Below are 16025 nucleotides of genomic sequence, written 5' to 3'. Positions count from 1 at the left end.
TTGTGGTGACTGCATGGTCGATGACATCAGTTTGCACCTCATAGTTCACCATGTCATTCCCCTTTGTGGTTAATACAATAGGACAGGCGGTGACAAATGTTGATGCTATTGATTAAATATAAGGAGATCATAATTGCCCAAGTGAGTGAAAGGAAATATCTTTACTTAAGAAATGTTAAAAATGTGGAACTTGCAAACTTAGCATAGCTGAGGGAAATAATGCTGATCTACCTAGGTGAGCTTTTTGAATGTGTGTAAGGAATGCAGGGCAAAACAATTATGTTGGGATGAGATGAAGAGCAGGGAGAAGTTTTTGGCAGTAGGCAAGAGGGGAAAAAATGACAAAGAAATGAGTTTTATTGTGAAATGAGTATGATATAGAATTTGAGTGCTCTAAGTTTGTAAGTTTGGCTTTTTGTGAAACTGTTGCTTATCACTCATAAAATTATATAATTCCCAGTTTCCATTGGCTGACAGCTGATGGGTTGGCATGAATTAGAAAATGAAAATTTAAAAAACAGACGTGGTTGGTGCATGCACTTGTATATTCTTGGGTGCATGCTCAAGCAGTGGCCCAGAAAATAAAACTTAACAAGTGCTGAGAATGTTGTGACCTGCAAAAGAAAGTTGCATTGAATCAAGGTGGGAAAAAGTGGGGAGAAAATAAGATTTTAAAAAAACTTTTTCCCTACTAGGTGTTCTCTTCTGCAGTCAGTATTCTGCTCAAGCTTCTGTGCTGGTGACACAAGGGGTGCAAACTTCAGGACAATAGTTTGTCTGTGAAGTACTTGCACAGTCAAGCGGAAATGCAAAGAGGTGTATTATGGCAGTGAGCCTTGTTGGATTTTTCTTCTGAGCTCCTGTATTGCATGTAGCGGGTGTGGTCAAGTTCCTGATATCTGCTTCACCGATTAGATTCTATCTGCTGCACTTTAGCCAAATAACCCTGAAGTTTTTGAGGCTGCCCATGAAAGAGTGTGAGAAAACTCAGAAGGCATTGTTGTGTACCATTTTAGGTTACTTGGCTATTGTATTGCTGTTCAGAGCCACAATTGATGATTGCCTTGAGGAATAAGCATTTTGAATAAGAGAACTGTGCAACATGTGAACTCATGAATAGAACTGCATGAACAAAGTATATATTAATCTATTTGCTGTTTGAAATGCAGTATATTATGCATTGATGCATTACTTGAAATATTGCCCTCATTTTTAAAAAAAATTGTGCCCCCTTTACTTGCCATGCATTGGTAAAATATCTTGACCAAACACTTGCCCTTCTCCCCACTTAAAAGAAGAGACAGTGGACAAAAGTGGTCACAAGTGAGAAATACTGAGGAAAATTTCACTTGACTGTTTAAGGTGGTTGATATACAAGATAATTAGGGCAAAGAATTTTTCTTACACTTGTAGCAGTAAACGTCGTTGAATTTGTAACTATACACTGCCAAACTTGATGGGTCAACTGTTGATTTTGGTTAAGAAATAGAGGCTGTAAAGATTACAAAAACTCATTTCAATTTAAGAGACTGGCAGATGCTGCACAGCTTTGCACACCCATCCAAAAGGTTTGGGTTTGAGAGTTAGCTAACATTTCAACAGGTTTTGCTATTCAGTACCCAAGTCTGGAATGTTGTGTGAGAAAAACTTCATACCTGTATGGTTTCTTCATAACTTCCATTCTTACCGATCTTTGTTATTGCCAAATCAAGCAAGCATGTCTTTGGTGCCTTCATCTAAGTCATTTATGTAAATTGTGAAAAGTTTGAGGCCCTATTACTAATCCTTGTGACGCACAATTCATTAGATTTTGTCAAATAGACTTGTTTATGCTGACTGTTTCCTTTCAGCCAGGCAACCCATTGATGTCAAAATGTTATGTCCTATACTGCAGCTTTTCTGCACCGACCTTTGCAGCCCTTTAGCAAATTCCTTCTACCAATTTCTTCATTATTCACAGCATATTACTTCAAAGAACTCTAATAACTTGGTCAAACATGATTTCTCAAAGAAAGTCATGTTGACATTCCTTGATTATGTTGAATTTTTCGAAGTGCTCTTCTTTGTCTTCAACAATAGATTTTAATATTTTCTGTATAATGCTAAGATATCTGGACTTTAGTTTCCTGCATTCTATCTCTTGTTTTTAATTAATTTGCCATTTTCCAATTTAATGTAATGTTCCTCAAATCTAGGACATTTTTGAAAATTAAAGCTATCAACTACTTCAAGCCCCATTTAAGACTAAGATTAGCATGATTTTGATAATAATGACCAAAATCTAGGGTCTATAATTGAGTGGTGAATCCAAGATCCTTTGAAGGCAATGCTGCAGTGAGACACTTTCCTTCCTATTTCTGTCAGCAAAATATTCTCAATCACAAGAATAGTTTGCACTGCAATGTACTGAAGAACCTACAAAGCTAGTTGGCAAACTGATCTTTCAGAAACAACCTGTCCAAAGACAATGTTTCAAGTAATGCCTTTTCACACTTTCAGAGCATGGCTGGTTATTCCTTTTAAGCCACCAGAAATCAGAAGAGATTAAAATATTCTGGGTTATAGGTATTTTGGCCCTTTTTAGTGTTTGGCAAAATGTTATTTTAGGTAGTTAAAGGAATTTTAGTCAAAAGATTTATCAATTTTGGATATCCAAACGTTCATGAGTAATAAGCCACCTCCAGTCATTTTAACTTGTTAAATTTCACAATAGTTGCACAGATTACCAATCAAACCACAGACCAGTGCATTCCATGTACAAGTTGGATTGGTCATTAGTCTATACCCACTTTTTTTTTAAAAAGCATATGTGCCAATTTTAGCGCATAATTAATGAAAAATGGAAGTTGACATTCCTTTGCATTGAAAGGAAAAATCATAGAATGTTGCCCCAGATCTTGCTCATTCCTTTTATATCACTTGGCACTCAGTATTTCAAATCCTATCTTTTTTAGCAAGTGCTACAGAAACTAGTATAATGTATGCCAGTTGTGAAGCAACGTTGACAGTTTGAATTTTTTGAGGGTCACTTCCTGAAAGGTCCTTGATTGTTGAAAATTTGTGTGTTGAACGTTTGCCAGATTGGACTTGACATTTTTCAACAATTCTTTTCACTTAAATCAGAAAAACTGCTCTAAGGGGGATGGGGAGGGGGTTTGTTGGAAGAACAATTTGCCTGGAACTTCCCAACTAAGTAAGTGTTTTAAACATTTGTTTTCACAATTTATTTTAATAGTAAATAACTTTCAAGGGATATTGTCTTTTGACAGCTGGTAAACATAGCAGCAGGCCACAACTAGATCTCAAGCCATTTCAGGAGGCAGAGAATATTAATTTTGGAAACTAATGTTCATTCATTGCCCAAGGAATTATTTTAAACATATGGGAGCAGGGGAGGGGAAGGTGAATGGACCCTTGGCATTCCTGTCCCTGAGAAAGTAATGGTGAGCTTCAGCCTTGAACCACTGTGGTCTTTCTTTTGAAAATGCTCCTGCAATGCTATTGGGTTAGGTGTTGCAGGATTTAGACTCGGCAGCGATGTAGGACCAGTGATATTTCCAAGTCTCAGACCACATGGACTTGGAAGGAAATCTGTAGGTGATTATGCTCCCATGCACATACTGCCCTTGTCTTTTTTGGCTGTTTGCAGGTTTGAGAGAATGCAAGTGAAATGCATTAAGTGAAACTTAAAATGCTTCGTCTCTCTGAAATACAGATTGTTCTCAATTTTCATACTTTGCTGACCATTATAGCATTTTTGGCTTGTTTTAGTGTTAAGGTTGTAAGGATTCTTAATGTACTGGTATTTGCATCCACTGTGCTCCACGTCAATTGTTCATTGCAGATGTCTAACCACTCACTGCTACAGGACAAACAGAGCCATCTCTTTGGGCTCTGTTGTTCTCTAAATATTCTTCTAACCACAGTTGCTTTTAGTTCTGTGCATTTACCCTAAAATAACAAATGTGTTGTTCTTCCACATTCAAGCAGTGGATCTTAGTCAATGTTAAAAATTAAGAGCTAGAATTTGAAGGTAATTTTCATGTTGAGTTTACTTTGTAATGAAAAATTTTCTTGGCTCAAGCAGTATGTGTGGAGCAAATTGACATGACTGGTCAGAGTGTGAACCCTTGTAGGGCAGAGGGACACAGTAAAAGGGGTGTTTATAACTGTTCTCACTGGCCATCCTTTAATCTTCCACAAACCGTGGACAGGAGAAGCATGCCACTTTGCCCAAAAAGGAATGGGAGCTGAGATTTAGTTTGAAGTTGAGCAGAGGGTTTTATAAAGGCTGATTTTTTTTTTAAGGGGGGAAAAAAAAGACTTGAGGGATGATCGGTGCCATTTCCCATTTAGAATGAACTAAATCCACATTAATATAATTGTGCAGATGGAACAGATAGGATGTGAAAATTAGTAAGAGGAGGAGCAGTAAGGTTCACCAAGAAAGTCCACTTGAAAATTCAGGAGTGATGGTGGACTTGTGGATAGCAAGGAAGGTTGTCAAAGGAGGCCACAGGATGTAGATCAGATGAAACTTTGGACGGAGAAATGGCAGATAGAGTTTAATCCGGGCATATGTGAGGTGATGCATTTTGGGAGGTAAAAATCCAAGAGGAAGGTTTGTAGAAAATGGCAGAACCCTTAGAAACATTGACGTACAGAGGGACCTTGGGGTGTAAATCCATGGTTTTCTTAAAGTGGCAACAGTAGATAGGGTGGCAAAGGTGTATGACATAATTGCCTTCATTAGTGGGGGCATTGACTATAGAAGTCGGGAAGTTGCATTGCAGTGTATATAAAAAAAAAATTTGGGCAACATTTGCATTATTGAGTGCATTTCTGGTCACCACACTATAGGAAGGATTTGGAGGCTTTGGAGAGGGTGCAGAAATGTCAAATACTGGAGGGTATAGATTTAAGGTGAGGAGGGCAAGTTTAAAATTTGTGACGTGTTTCTTTTTTTTGAGTGGTCGGTGCCTGGAATGTGCTGCCAGGGGAGGTGATAGAAGCAGATATGTTAGCAACGCTTAAGACACCTTTAGTCACGTGAATAAGCAGGTTACTGAGGGATACAGGTCATGTGTAGGCAGATGGGATTCGTTTAAATTGGCGTGATCAGCACGGATGTGGGCTGAAGGGCCTGTTTACCAGGGTCACATTGTGAAACTTGGCCACTATGGATTGTTTGAGGCAAAGCGTACAATTAAGACAAAACCAGGATAGAGAGCAATGAATAAAGGACTGCCAGATATGGTGCTTGTAGGGATGTGTGTTAAGGCCCATGTGGATTTGAAATTAAGTAAGGAAAATTATTTAATTGATATGTAAAACGGTTCATGGGCCAAATTTGGAAAGGTCTTTACTGTTATTAAAAACCATTTTTGTATTGCTTTTTCAAGTCTGCAGCACTGTATATTGCTTGGGCTGTTTGTGCTATAGATGTTTTGCAATACAGATGGATATTGAGTGTTGGAAATAATTTGAGACAGGAGTTTGGAGCTTGGGTATGGGGCTAGCTTCAAAATCTTAATGAGTTAGCCTGCATAACTTGTGTTTTCCATCTCTCCCCAGACTATGAAGCATTGAAATCTGCTTTGTTTAAAATTTTAAGGCTTGCTTGTCAGTGTTGCCTTAAAGCTACTAAAGTGTTCACTTCACCTGAATATCCTTGATCTTCTTGCTTCTACTCTTCCAAACTTGACGAAATATTCTGTTCTACTCCTGTATAGTGTCTTTCCTTATTGACTTTTTGAAAAGCTTTTCATTGGTAGTATTTAATGGGTACAGCCTGGGATTCACTTCTAAATAATTAGCTCATCTATTCTCTCCACAGATGCCTGATATGGTGAGTGTTTGCTTCTGTTTCAGATTCGTCATAATTTGCTTCATTTTGTCCCATTATCCCTTTTCATATAGTAGCATTTTTGATGTGGCTGACTTAACAGATCATCTTATCCATTTTAAATGGAAATTCATAAATTTAGAATGGTTGTGAAGCTTAGCATTCCACATAATGGATGGCTTCCTACATTGTTGGCAGCATTTTTAGCAATATATTTTAAAAAATATTTGGGCGAATTACAATTTATTTCCTTTTGCAGTTGGATTTTTTTCTGACCACTTAAAGTTTAGATTGTATCTCAAAACATTGGTATCTTCCTATCATCAACTGTTCTTTATTTATGGTATCTTCTCAAATTCTGCATTTTATAGCCTGCTTTCTAGTCAACTGATCTCATTGTTTTCACTGAAACCCAAGTTTTGCGACATCATGCAAGACCTTGGAAGTGCATGTATATGTTCATTCTCAATTCCTTCTGCTTGCATTTGTTAAACCAGCTCACATTTGATTTCCTATAACCTAAGTGTTGTGCCCATCAATTCAGTGTCTACATTCTAACTTACTATCTATACTAAATCTTCCCCTTGGTCTTCTGCTAGGGTATAGGTTACAGTCAGAGGCAAGTCTTTCCAGTAAAAGCCTGAATATACCTGCCAGTGGAATGGGGTCTCTACCCATTTCCGTCACCCATGTCTCCAATAATAGGAAGGATTATCAAGGACCAAGCTTTCCCTCGGTTGTTAGCGAGTGATAATTATGTTGAAAGGAGCATACAGATGAAAGGATAGGCTAAGTTAGCAGCATCTATCACATCAATTGGTAACAGTGAATTTATGCTGATAATATATCATAGTTCCAATCACAGCGGATGGTAACAAATTGGTCTTTTTGCAGCAAAACAAATGCACCTGCTTCTTAGCACTTGACAAGTGTTATCAAATGACACTTCATTATTGAGCTGTAGGGTTCTTTTCAATTCGTGTTCCATTCAAACACCTGGTAATGCAATTGATGTTTATCAAACATGCCTACGGCAGCTTTTCATGATGGAATTATGTCAGTTGTCTTCATTTCAATAACATGTCCATTAAAATATTAGCACATTTAATACTTTATAGCATAGGAGGCACTGACAATGTACACCACATATTTAAAGATGTTATTGGAATTTGTGTCCAAAAACCATTTAGTACATTTTGTATTTTACCTGGGCATAGATCATTCAGTGATTTATGCTGTGCAAAATGAAAAGGCCATTCAGAAATAGTCTTGCAAAACTCAACTTTTGGAAAATGTCTGCCCCCTCAGGAGGCCCTAGGCAAATGTACAGGAAAGGCATTGAACTGGAAGGCATTACAGGAAGGGTGAGTTGCCTCAACTTAAGGAAGTTGAGGGTAATGGAGACAGGTCTGAATGTCATATTTTGCTAATTATCTCTAGGATTGCAGAATTTTGTATGCTTCTGCATATACTACACACAAGCTTGTTTTTTGTGGCAATAAATTAGGATAGTAGTTGTAAACTCAATTTTCAGTATGCTACTAGAAACTTTAAGTAACTGTCTTCCTCTTTCATTATTAACTGATTAAGCCATCAGTCTTGCATATATCATGTGATCTTTCATTCTTGTGTCTTTTGGTGCATTTGTGGTTTACAGCTCCACTTGGAAAGTCTTGCACTCCCTTTGTTGCTTATTTGGTTATGTTGCTCATTGCTGGTTTTAAACTACACAGGCTGTACAAGTTCAACTATGCTCAATCCTAAGCATTAATGAATGGTAACTGGTTCATCTGAGAAATGACAATTATATTGTTGGTTATATTTACCAGGCACATGGCTAACTGAGCAGAAATGCCAATTACTGGAACTGGAATTTGTTATTACACTTAAAATGAATGATCCAGATGAAGGCTCGTGCTAAGTTATCTGTTGTAGAGACCTTCCAATAAAATTGTGATGCATGGGATTAGAATTAAATTGTTTGCTTCCTTTGACCCATAAGCACTCCTCGCACTTCAATGTAACACGGTGAACCTCCGCCCTCATACAGATCTGCAAACTCTTTTTAAAAAGCAAACCAGTTTATAAAAAGCCCTTTTAAAATCTGTTATTTTCCCAGCCAGTCTTTAGCCACTTGCACTAATTCCTGATTGAGGCTTAGTTTTGTCTGAACATTCCTGTGTGACACTGGGATGTTACGATACGTTTAAGCAAGGTGATATGGAAATGGATGAAGCTATACTTGATATGTTCTAAGGCAGATTTTCTCTTTCAACCTGTTGGCAATTTCTCACTTTGTATTCTTTAAACTAATGTCATCTTTCTGTGAAAGCCTGTTCCAAAAATGCAGGTGAGTGTGTCCTCAATTCCAAATGCTTCAAAAAATTAATTTGATATGTTCAAATCAATTGCCCTTAATTTTTGCAAAAAAAACCACACTTGTTTAAAAAAACATTTCTTTTCACAGCGCACCCAAGCTGCTTTGCAGGCATTAAATGCAGTGCATACCAGTAATATGTCAATGACGGGCAGCACAGTTAATGAAGGGGCACTGCTTGCAGGCCAAAGTTCTGTCTTGCGCATCATTGTGGAGAATCTCTTTTATCCTGTTACTCTGGAAGTCTTGCATCAGGTAAGGATTGAGAAACTTGTTAATTGTAGCAGATATTTCAGACCAAGTGAAGAGGATTGATTAAATGTACATAATTTGATCTGGGAAATTACCTATCCTCCATTCCATTTGGCTTCAATAATGCTATTGGTTGAAAATGGTAGATTCAATGAAGTTGTATCCATAATTCAGAGTTTGTCGAGATAAATTGTTTAGCATTGTTTTATTCAACAAAGTATTCTGCTTAAGGTAATCCTTGTGTAGCTTCCAAGACCAACAATATTTGTGCGTGTTTTGCAATTATGGGATTTGAGTCTATTTCACTTCAGTGACAGCTAACAAAACCAAGTTGCCATTTTTGTCAATGTTTCTGTGTCATTCTGATGCAATTTTTATTTTACTTCCAACAGATATTTACAAAGTATGGGACTGTGCTGAAAATAATCACTTTCACAAAGAACAATCAATTCCAGGCGCTCCTTCAGTATGCTGATCCAATGCATGCACATCATGCTAAGCTGGTTAGTATTGTATAGAGCAGAAAATTCACTTGTCTGTTGGTCCTTTGGGCATTGAGCCTTCTGAACGCAAGGCAAAGCTGTTTGTTTATTCAAATTGTAGTTTGTGAAAAGAATTTGAGAAACTTGCAGAACACAAAATTTAAAGTCTGTTTGAGAGGTACTGCTCTATCAAAATATAAGAAATAGGAGCAAGAGGAAGGTGTTCAGTTCCTCATATTTGCTCTGCTATGAAATAAAATTGACCCTTTGTTTTATTCACCCAAGAACCCTCAATTCACTTTGACCCAAAAATCCCTAATTGTCTTCCAAATATATTTGGCAATTTGGCCTCCAAATTCCTCAAGGGTAAAAAAAATTCCCATGATTTATTTCCTTTGGAGTGAAGAAATGTCTTCTTGTCTTAGTCCCTAAATGCCAGTCCCCTGTTTTGAAACTGACTCTGGTCCAGAACACTGCAGCCAGAGGAAACAAGCCTGCATCCACCTTATTGAACCCTGGAAGAATTTCACACATTTTAATTAAATCCTCACTTGCTTATGTAAAGATACCCAGCCTGGATCAGTTGCACTCTCCTTGGAACAATTTGACTTAACCCTTCAGATCCAGTGAATTAGGTGAATCCCATCTTTCTTTAGAGACGCCATACAACAACTCTGTATTCAAGGTGAGGTTTAACCTGGGCACTATATAATTGCAAGAAGAGGTCTTTACCGTTGTGCTTAAATTCTCCCTCAATAAAGGCCAACATTCCTCTCACCTTCCTAATTACTGTACCTGCACATGGACATCTTGATTCATATGCAAGGACATCCAAGTCCATCTGGGGAAAAAATACTTTTTGGTCATGCCACATTTTTTTTTAAATGTTCTTTTTCTCTTGGTTAAGTGCATTGCCTTGCATTATATTCAATCAACGGTGTCCTTGTCTGTTATATCTCTCTATGCCCCCTGAAGCCTCTTGGCACACACCTCCATTTAAACTGGTGCCTAACTTAGTGTCAACAATAAACTTGGTTATATTGCACTTGCTCCTCTCATTGTAGATTGTGAATAGCTCAAGCCCTCTGTAATCACTGCTGCACACCACTGGTTATAACCTCCCAATCTTAAATTTCCTCAGACTTTTTATTTTTGGTGTTTACTGTCCTTTAGCCAAATCCGTCTAAACCAGTTTATTAACCCCAATTCTCTACTCCAATTTTGATAACCTTTCTGCTACCTTATCAAAGGCCTTTTGTAAGTGCAAATATGCCCCACATAAATTTCCTTCTGCACCTCCCCTGTATTCTAAGTTCCAATCTCAAAATAATTAAAATTGATAAAGCATGACTTCCCTTTCATAAAGGCCCAGGATAGATTCTAACACTTCCTTACTAAAGTTTTCCTCTCCTCTGTTGCTGTACCTGCCTGCTTGGGTTATTAAGCTGACAGCCATGATCTTTGCATTTATTTCCATGCAATCAGGTTTTTATAAAACTCCTTTGTAAATAAAATCTAACTTCAATTATATTATTCACGGAATAGTTATGTATTTGTACATTAAAATTGTCTAGTTTAACTAAAGTTACCAATATAAATATACACACTAGAAAAATATGTATACAAAAATTACTTAATTCTTTGTGGGTATGTACCTATGCACAATATGTAAATTTGATTTCAATATTGAAGTGCTTCAGAATGTACTAAATTTTTCTTTAAAATCCGGTGCAAAAATGTATAATTATTTTTACCTACAATTCTGGAGCAGCTCATATACAGCTGGCCACTGAGTTTTGAGATAAAGGCTAACAACTTTTGGTGATTGTTGTGCCTTGTTAGTGCTCATAGCAAAACTAAGTTGAACAGGGAACTGAAGTCACTTGCATTGAAAAGATACATTAGATGGGATAATCGGTATCTGCGCAATGAAGATATTTTCTCCAACAGCATTACCAGTCATTATTGTAGCCTCAATTAGACATAATTTTTGAACTGATAATCCTGTGAATAGTATATACATTGTGTTGGTGGATCCACATTCCTGGGTAGCTCCTTTTAGTTTAAGATTGTGGTGTCACACCAGATGGTGATAGTTTAAAAATTCAACAGGAAAATGTAGTCTCATCAATGTCTGTCACATCGTCAATAGATTTCTATTGCACGGATTGTCCGGGAAGCTTTAAAAGAATATCTTTATTCATGGCCTGCACATCATTTTTTTGTTTTAGTGCTTAAATTGCTCTGTCATACAACCATTGGTAATTTAAGTGGTGTCTAGTATCATCTGTGAAAACGGATTGCTTCAGATCATGAAGTGATGTAACAATTCGGCCCAAGTTTTTCATCAAAATCATTCCTATTGAGTCTTCAAGTTTAATTTCCCCATTTCCAAATTTGAGTAAATTCAAACCAAACTCTCTTGCATGTAAACTGCCTGCCAAATGTCTTCACATATTATTTTTAAAGTGTAATTGTTTCACATTTTTCCCAAATCTATGATGCTTTAATATAAGCTTTCAATTTATCTATGTTAGTACCTTGTGGAATTACTGGTAGAGTTTGACAACAATCCTCAGCTATCACTAAAGTAACACCTCATGTTGATTTTATTATTGTGTCTCCGAAGATCTCGCAGTGTTCGATCTAATGCTTCAAAGGCTGCTTTGTGAACCATTGTACGTTCATCCCAGACAATAAGTTTAAAAATCTTACGTAATATTTTCCTTTGCTGTTCAATGTAATCAATGTTACATGTTGGAGTGTCCACATTTGTCAGATTTAAAGAGTGTAAAGCAGAATGTACAGTCTGCTTTCCCCCCACTCCCAAATCCCCATCAAAAGCATTGAAGCAATGCATGATGATGCCTGGGCAATCATGTTTTGTCTTTGAACTTCGGCCCAAAGTAAGGAAAATAATGAAAGTTTTTCCTGTTCCACCAGGAACATCCAGAAAAATCATGATTCCTTGATTCAGTTTCTGTAATAGTATCCAAGGCATTTCTTTGGTACTTCACTAAACATAGCTCTATCTCTTGGACATATTTGTCTAACTGGTTTAAAATTTGTGCGCTGAGTTTTTGCAGAAGCTGGTGTCCTGCAGAAATTCAGGGGACAAATTACGAGTATCTCTTTTGGGTCCAGTTGACGAAAATATTTAGTACAAAAATAGATCTGAACAGAATCTTCCCAATTTTCAATTGGGAAATTTAGAGTCGGACCCCTTTAGGCTATGAAGGGCTTCCAATGAGATTTTAGGGAAAAATAAGAGTACACTGCACATCCTTGTGCTAAACCTAACTTAGATGTAACATTTGAGATTTCTGAGTTGTTTCATTACTGAGCTATGTGAGGGACATATGGACATACTATTTTATTATACATCTTTAGATTTGTTACATCTGCTACCTTCCCACCTGTGGGAACTTTCCTGGAATTTATTTAATTTTGGAAGATAATCTGTGCCTCCACTATCTCTTTTGACATCTCTTTCAGAACCTTAGGATGGGGCTTGTCATATCTTGAGGAATTATTGCCTTTCAGTCCTCCTCGCGTCTCCAAAAGCTTCCATATTAACATTAATTTCTCTTGACTGTCAACTTGCTGTTCTCTGCTATTTTATGTTCTTCTTGTGTCATCTTCTGTTGAGAGTGACTATATTAATTTCTTGGCTATTTCTTTATATCCTGTTTGTCTAAAGAACCACCATTGGTTTTTGGACATCTTTCCCTTTTAACCTAATAATAATAGCTTTTACAGTCTATTTGTTTCTTGATTGCTCATTTGTATTTTGTCTCTTCTTATTAAGTCTTGCTCCTCTGAGTAAGTTTCACGATTTGGTTAATCTCCTGGCTTACTCCTCTCTCTGGCAACCACTTGGCCTGTTGGTTTTTTTGTGCCCCAAGGAATATATTTATTTGCTATAAACCGTATATTGTTAGCTTGTGCTTGTTTACCGTCAGATTTTGTGGTGTAAAATGAAAACTCAGTACTGGAAATCCTCATTTGGTTTGGCAGCACCAGCAAAGAGAAACAGTTAACATTTTCAATTTTGACAAAATGTCATTATGTTTCTCCCTCCAAAGATGCTGTTTGATGGGCTGATTCTTTTTAAGCACATTGTTCTTATTTCCGATTTCTGGTATCTGCAATTTTTTAATCTTTCAATTACCTTTTAATATCTTTCATAGTTAACGTACCCATCACCATAGCCCCCTTAAGCACAAGATCTTAATTAATCCCTTTTCATCACCCAGTACTAAATCTGAGATAACCTTTTCCGAACTTCCTCATATAGTATTGTTCCAGAAAAGAAACTTTCGTACACTGCCAGTCTATAGGTAGATTTATGTTCTTCATAATCATTGTTATCCTTGTTACATGTGACTCTAACTTGATTTATATTAATTTATATTTACATTAATACTACTGTTGTTTGGAGAGTTTTTAGGCAACTCCCATAAATGTTTTCTGTTTCTTGCTTTTTCTTGGTTTCACTCAAATTAATTCTTTGTTTTTGAGTTAAGATCCTTTATCCTATCCTTTATTATCAGGGCTACTCTTCCTTTTCCATTTTGAGTGTTTCTTCTTCTAAAAGTTACGTATTCTGAGAGATTTAACTCCCAGTTTCAGGTAATTTGCATCTGCATTTACATCTCAGGCAGCTTTTAGTTTCTATCAATTCTGCATGTGCATAATCTTTCAGTTGTCTTGTTTTGAGTGCTGCTTACAGTCAGAAGGAACCTTTAGTTTTTGTATCATGTTCCTTCCTCTGACTCTAGGGTATGTTTTTACAAAGTAGGTCTTTTTGACCTTGTTTAGAATTGCCATGCTCTTTTAATTTGAATTTCCTCTCACCAGAACCCTCTGCCCTCTTTCCCCTCCAGTTAATTGATTAGCTCTGACAGTGGTGCCAGCCCAATTCTCACCTTTACTTCATGTCTCATTATTTGAAATCCATTTCATTCACACCAATCTGAATCACGCATTGAAGTCCCTAATCTGTCCTAACATGGCTAATGGGGTGGTAATCCAAAATTTACTGCCATTGTTTTAGCTCTGATTTTTAATTTTAATCTTTACTCAGTCTCCTTCAGAATTTTTTTTTCTTCTATCCATGTTAGTTGTTACCAGGTATAACAGCTGGATTCTTCAGTGCAGAAGAGATGTTCTTATCCAGAGTACCAGACCAGCCACAAACAACTTTTGGGAACAGTGTCTATCCCTTAATTAGCCTGCCCCAATTAGTGCACTATTGCTTTTCACTCTGCTAACTTGGTTGACGCCATGTGTTGTTGTCATTGCTCACCATCCCTGTAACCTGTGCTGTCCATGTCAGCTGGAAAAATTTAGCACTTGGACAAGGGCTGAGCTCCTCAAATGCAACCTCATGGATCCACCTATCCATCTGTCACTCACCATGCCCTTCTAACCCTCCTTGATCATTGAATTTTGCAGTGCTTAATTTAACTGTTGTGGCCTTTTGGAATAAAATGTCCATGTGACTTTACTGCCTAATGTTTTATAATGTCACTATTCCAGATGCAGCTTATCAACTCTGAGCAAAAGTTACTTGTGCTGATGTGGTTGGCATGGATCGCGGTGCTTTCCATCATTTGTTCTGCATATGTGTTTTAATTCAGTTTATTTAGTTGCACCTTTGTTATTGTACTGTTCTCTCAGCTTGGGTAGAGTACCTAGGGAGCTAACTGGGTTTGTATCCTTGTGTGATGTAGTATATATTTTGTTGGAGGGGGAGGAGAGTTTTTTTTTCAAACTTGAAGTGAGTTGTTATCAAAATATTTTAAGTATTTATAGTTTAAGTAGGTTCCATGCCAAGTTGCAATATGATATATAATAACAGCTCCTACTCATTTGTAACAATAGCCATCACTAGCAGAAAAAGTTAGGAAATTTTTTTGCACCTGTCATGTGAATAATTCATAAATGGCAAGTACTTAGCCAATTCTGTTTTACCACATTCAGCTACAAAGGTAAATGATGACGTATGATGTTGTTTCTCTTTGATTTCAGGCTTTGGATGGGCAAAATATCTACAACGCCTGCTGTACTTTACGTATAGAATTCTCAAAATTGACGAGCCTTAATGTTAAATATAACAATGACAAAAGCAGAGACTTTACACGCCTTGATCTTCCTTCCGGCGACGGCCAGCCCACCATTGACCCTCCTGTGGCCGCCGCTTTTGGTAAGGAAACTTCACTTCTAGGTAAATACATAATGACAGGTAATTTTTTTTGATGATCCTTTCTGTTCATCAAATGATCCTGCTCTGCATCACATGATTAGCTTTGCATACTCCTTTCACTTGTCCGATTGTACAGGACAATTGCCAGCAATCTGGAGAATTGGTAAATAGTATGTGATTTATTTTTTGGTGGGGGTGAGATCTTTAAATGAGCTTGACAATGATTTTTGAATGGAATCCCTGAAAAGATGGTAGAAGCCAATTCAATACTAATTTGGGGAAGAGTTTGGGTCTTAAACTACTTCAGTAAAATTCACAAATGGGGAAAACATCAGAGTGCTGCTAAATGGCTAGTATTTCCAGAAGGCTGGCAAAGCATAATGGGCTGAACAGTAGCTATATGTTAACTTCCCTTATCCTGTTGTTGTCTCAATAACTTGTGTCTCTCAATCTCTTACAGAACTTAATGTACGATCTGTATCGCAAAAGGCCTGTACCAGCCTCATGATCAGTATTCATACTGACTTGTATTGCATGAATTGACTGTAACATATTGTCTCCCAGAGAAACTTGGTACTTTTAAACTGAGGTTTTTAAGGGGGCTGTTGCCCGGGAAATATATCTGACAGTTTGATCTTCCATCATAACACTGCATTTAGATTATCTTAGATACTCAGAAGGAAGGGTAGTTAATATTAAATGTATATCAAGCAGCAAGTTTCTGCTTTATTTTGTGTCTAAAGCACTATTTGGTTGATTTTGTGTATTGACCAAATGTCTTGAGTATGCAGACAATTATCTGACCTCGTTTAATGTAGTTAATAGAGTAGGAATATCGTATAAATTAAGTTATTTGGGCAG

At 37.1% G+C, this 16025-nt stretch overlaps 1 protein-coding gene across 3 annotated transcripts in view; it reads left to right on the top strand.

Moving 5' to 3' along the window:
* Positions 1-16025, top strand: part of ptbp3 (polypyrimidine tract binding protein 3) — a 77444-nt gene that overhangs the window by 46772 nt on the left and 14647 nt on the right. For 2 of the 3 annotated variants that reach the window (XM_052019986.1, XM_052019988.1), the window contains 3 exons: positions 8313-8477; positions 8867-8977; positions 14990-15185. In XM_052019986.1, coding sequence (XP_051875946.1) covers positions 8313-8477; positions 8867-8977; positions 14990-15185 — 472 coding nt within the window. The remainder of the gene's footprint in view (positions 1-8312; positions 8478-8866; positions 8978-14989; positions 15186-16025) is intronic. The other variant, XM_052019987.1, reaches the window with a different exon arrangement.

This window comes from Pristis pectinata, chromosome 7 (genome assembly GCF_009764475.1).
Source record: "Pristis pectinata isolate sPriPec2 chromosome 7, sPriPec2.1.pri, whole genome shotgun sequence".
Taxonomy (NCBI): domain Eukaryota; kingdom Metazoa; phylum Chordata; class Chondrichthyes; order Rhinopristiformes; family Pristidae; genus Pristis; species Pristis pectinata.
Note: the sequence above shows the minus strand (reverse complement) of the source record. Positions and strands in the feature narration are given on the sequence as shown.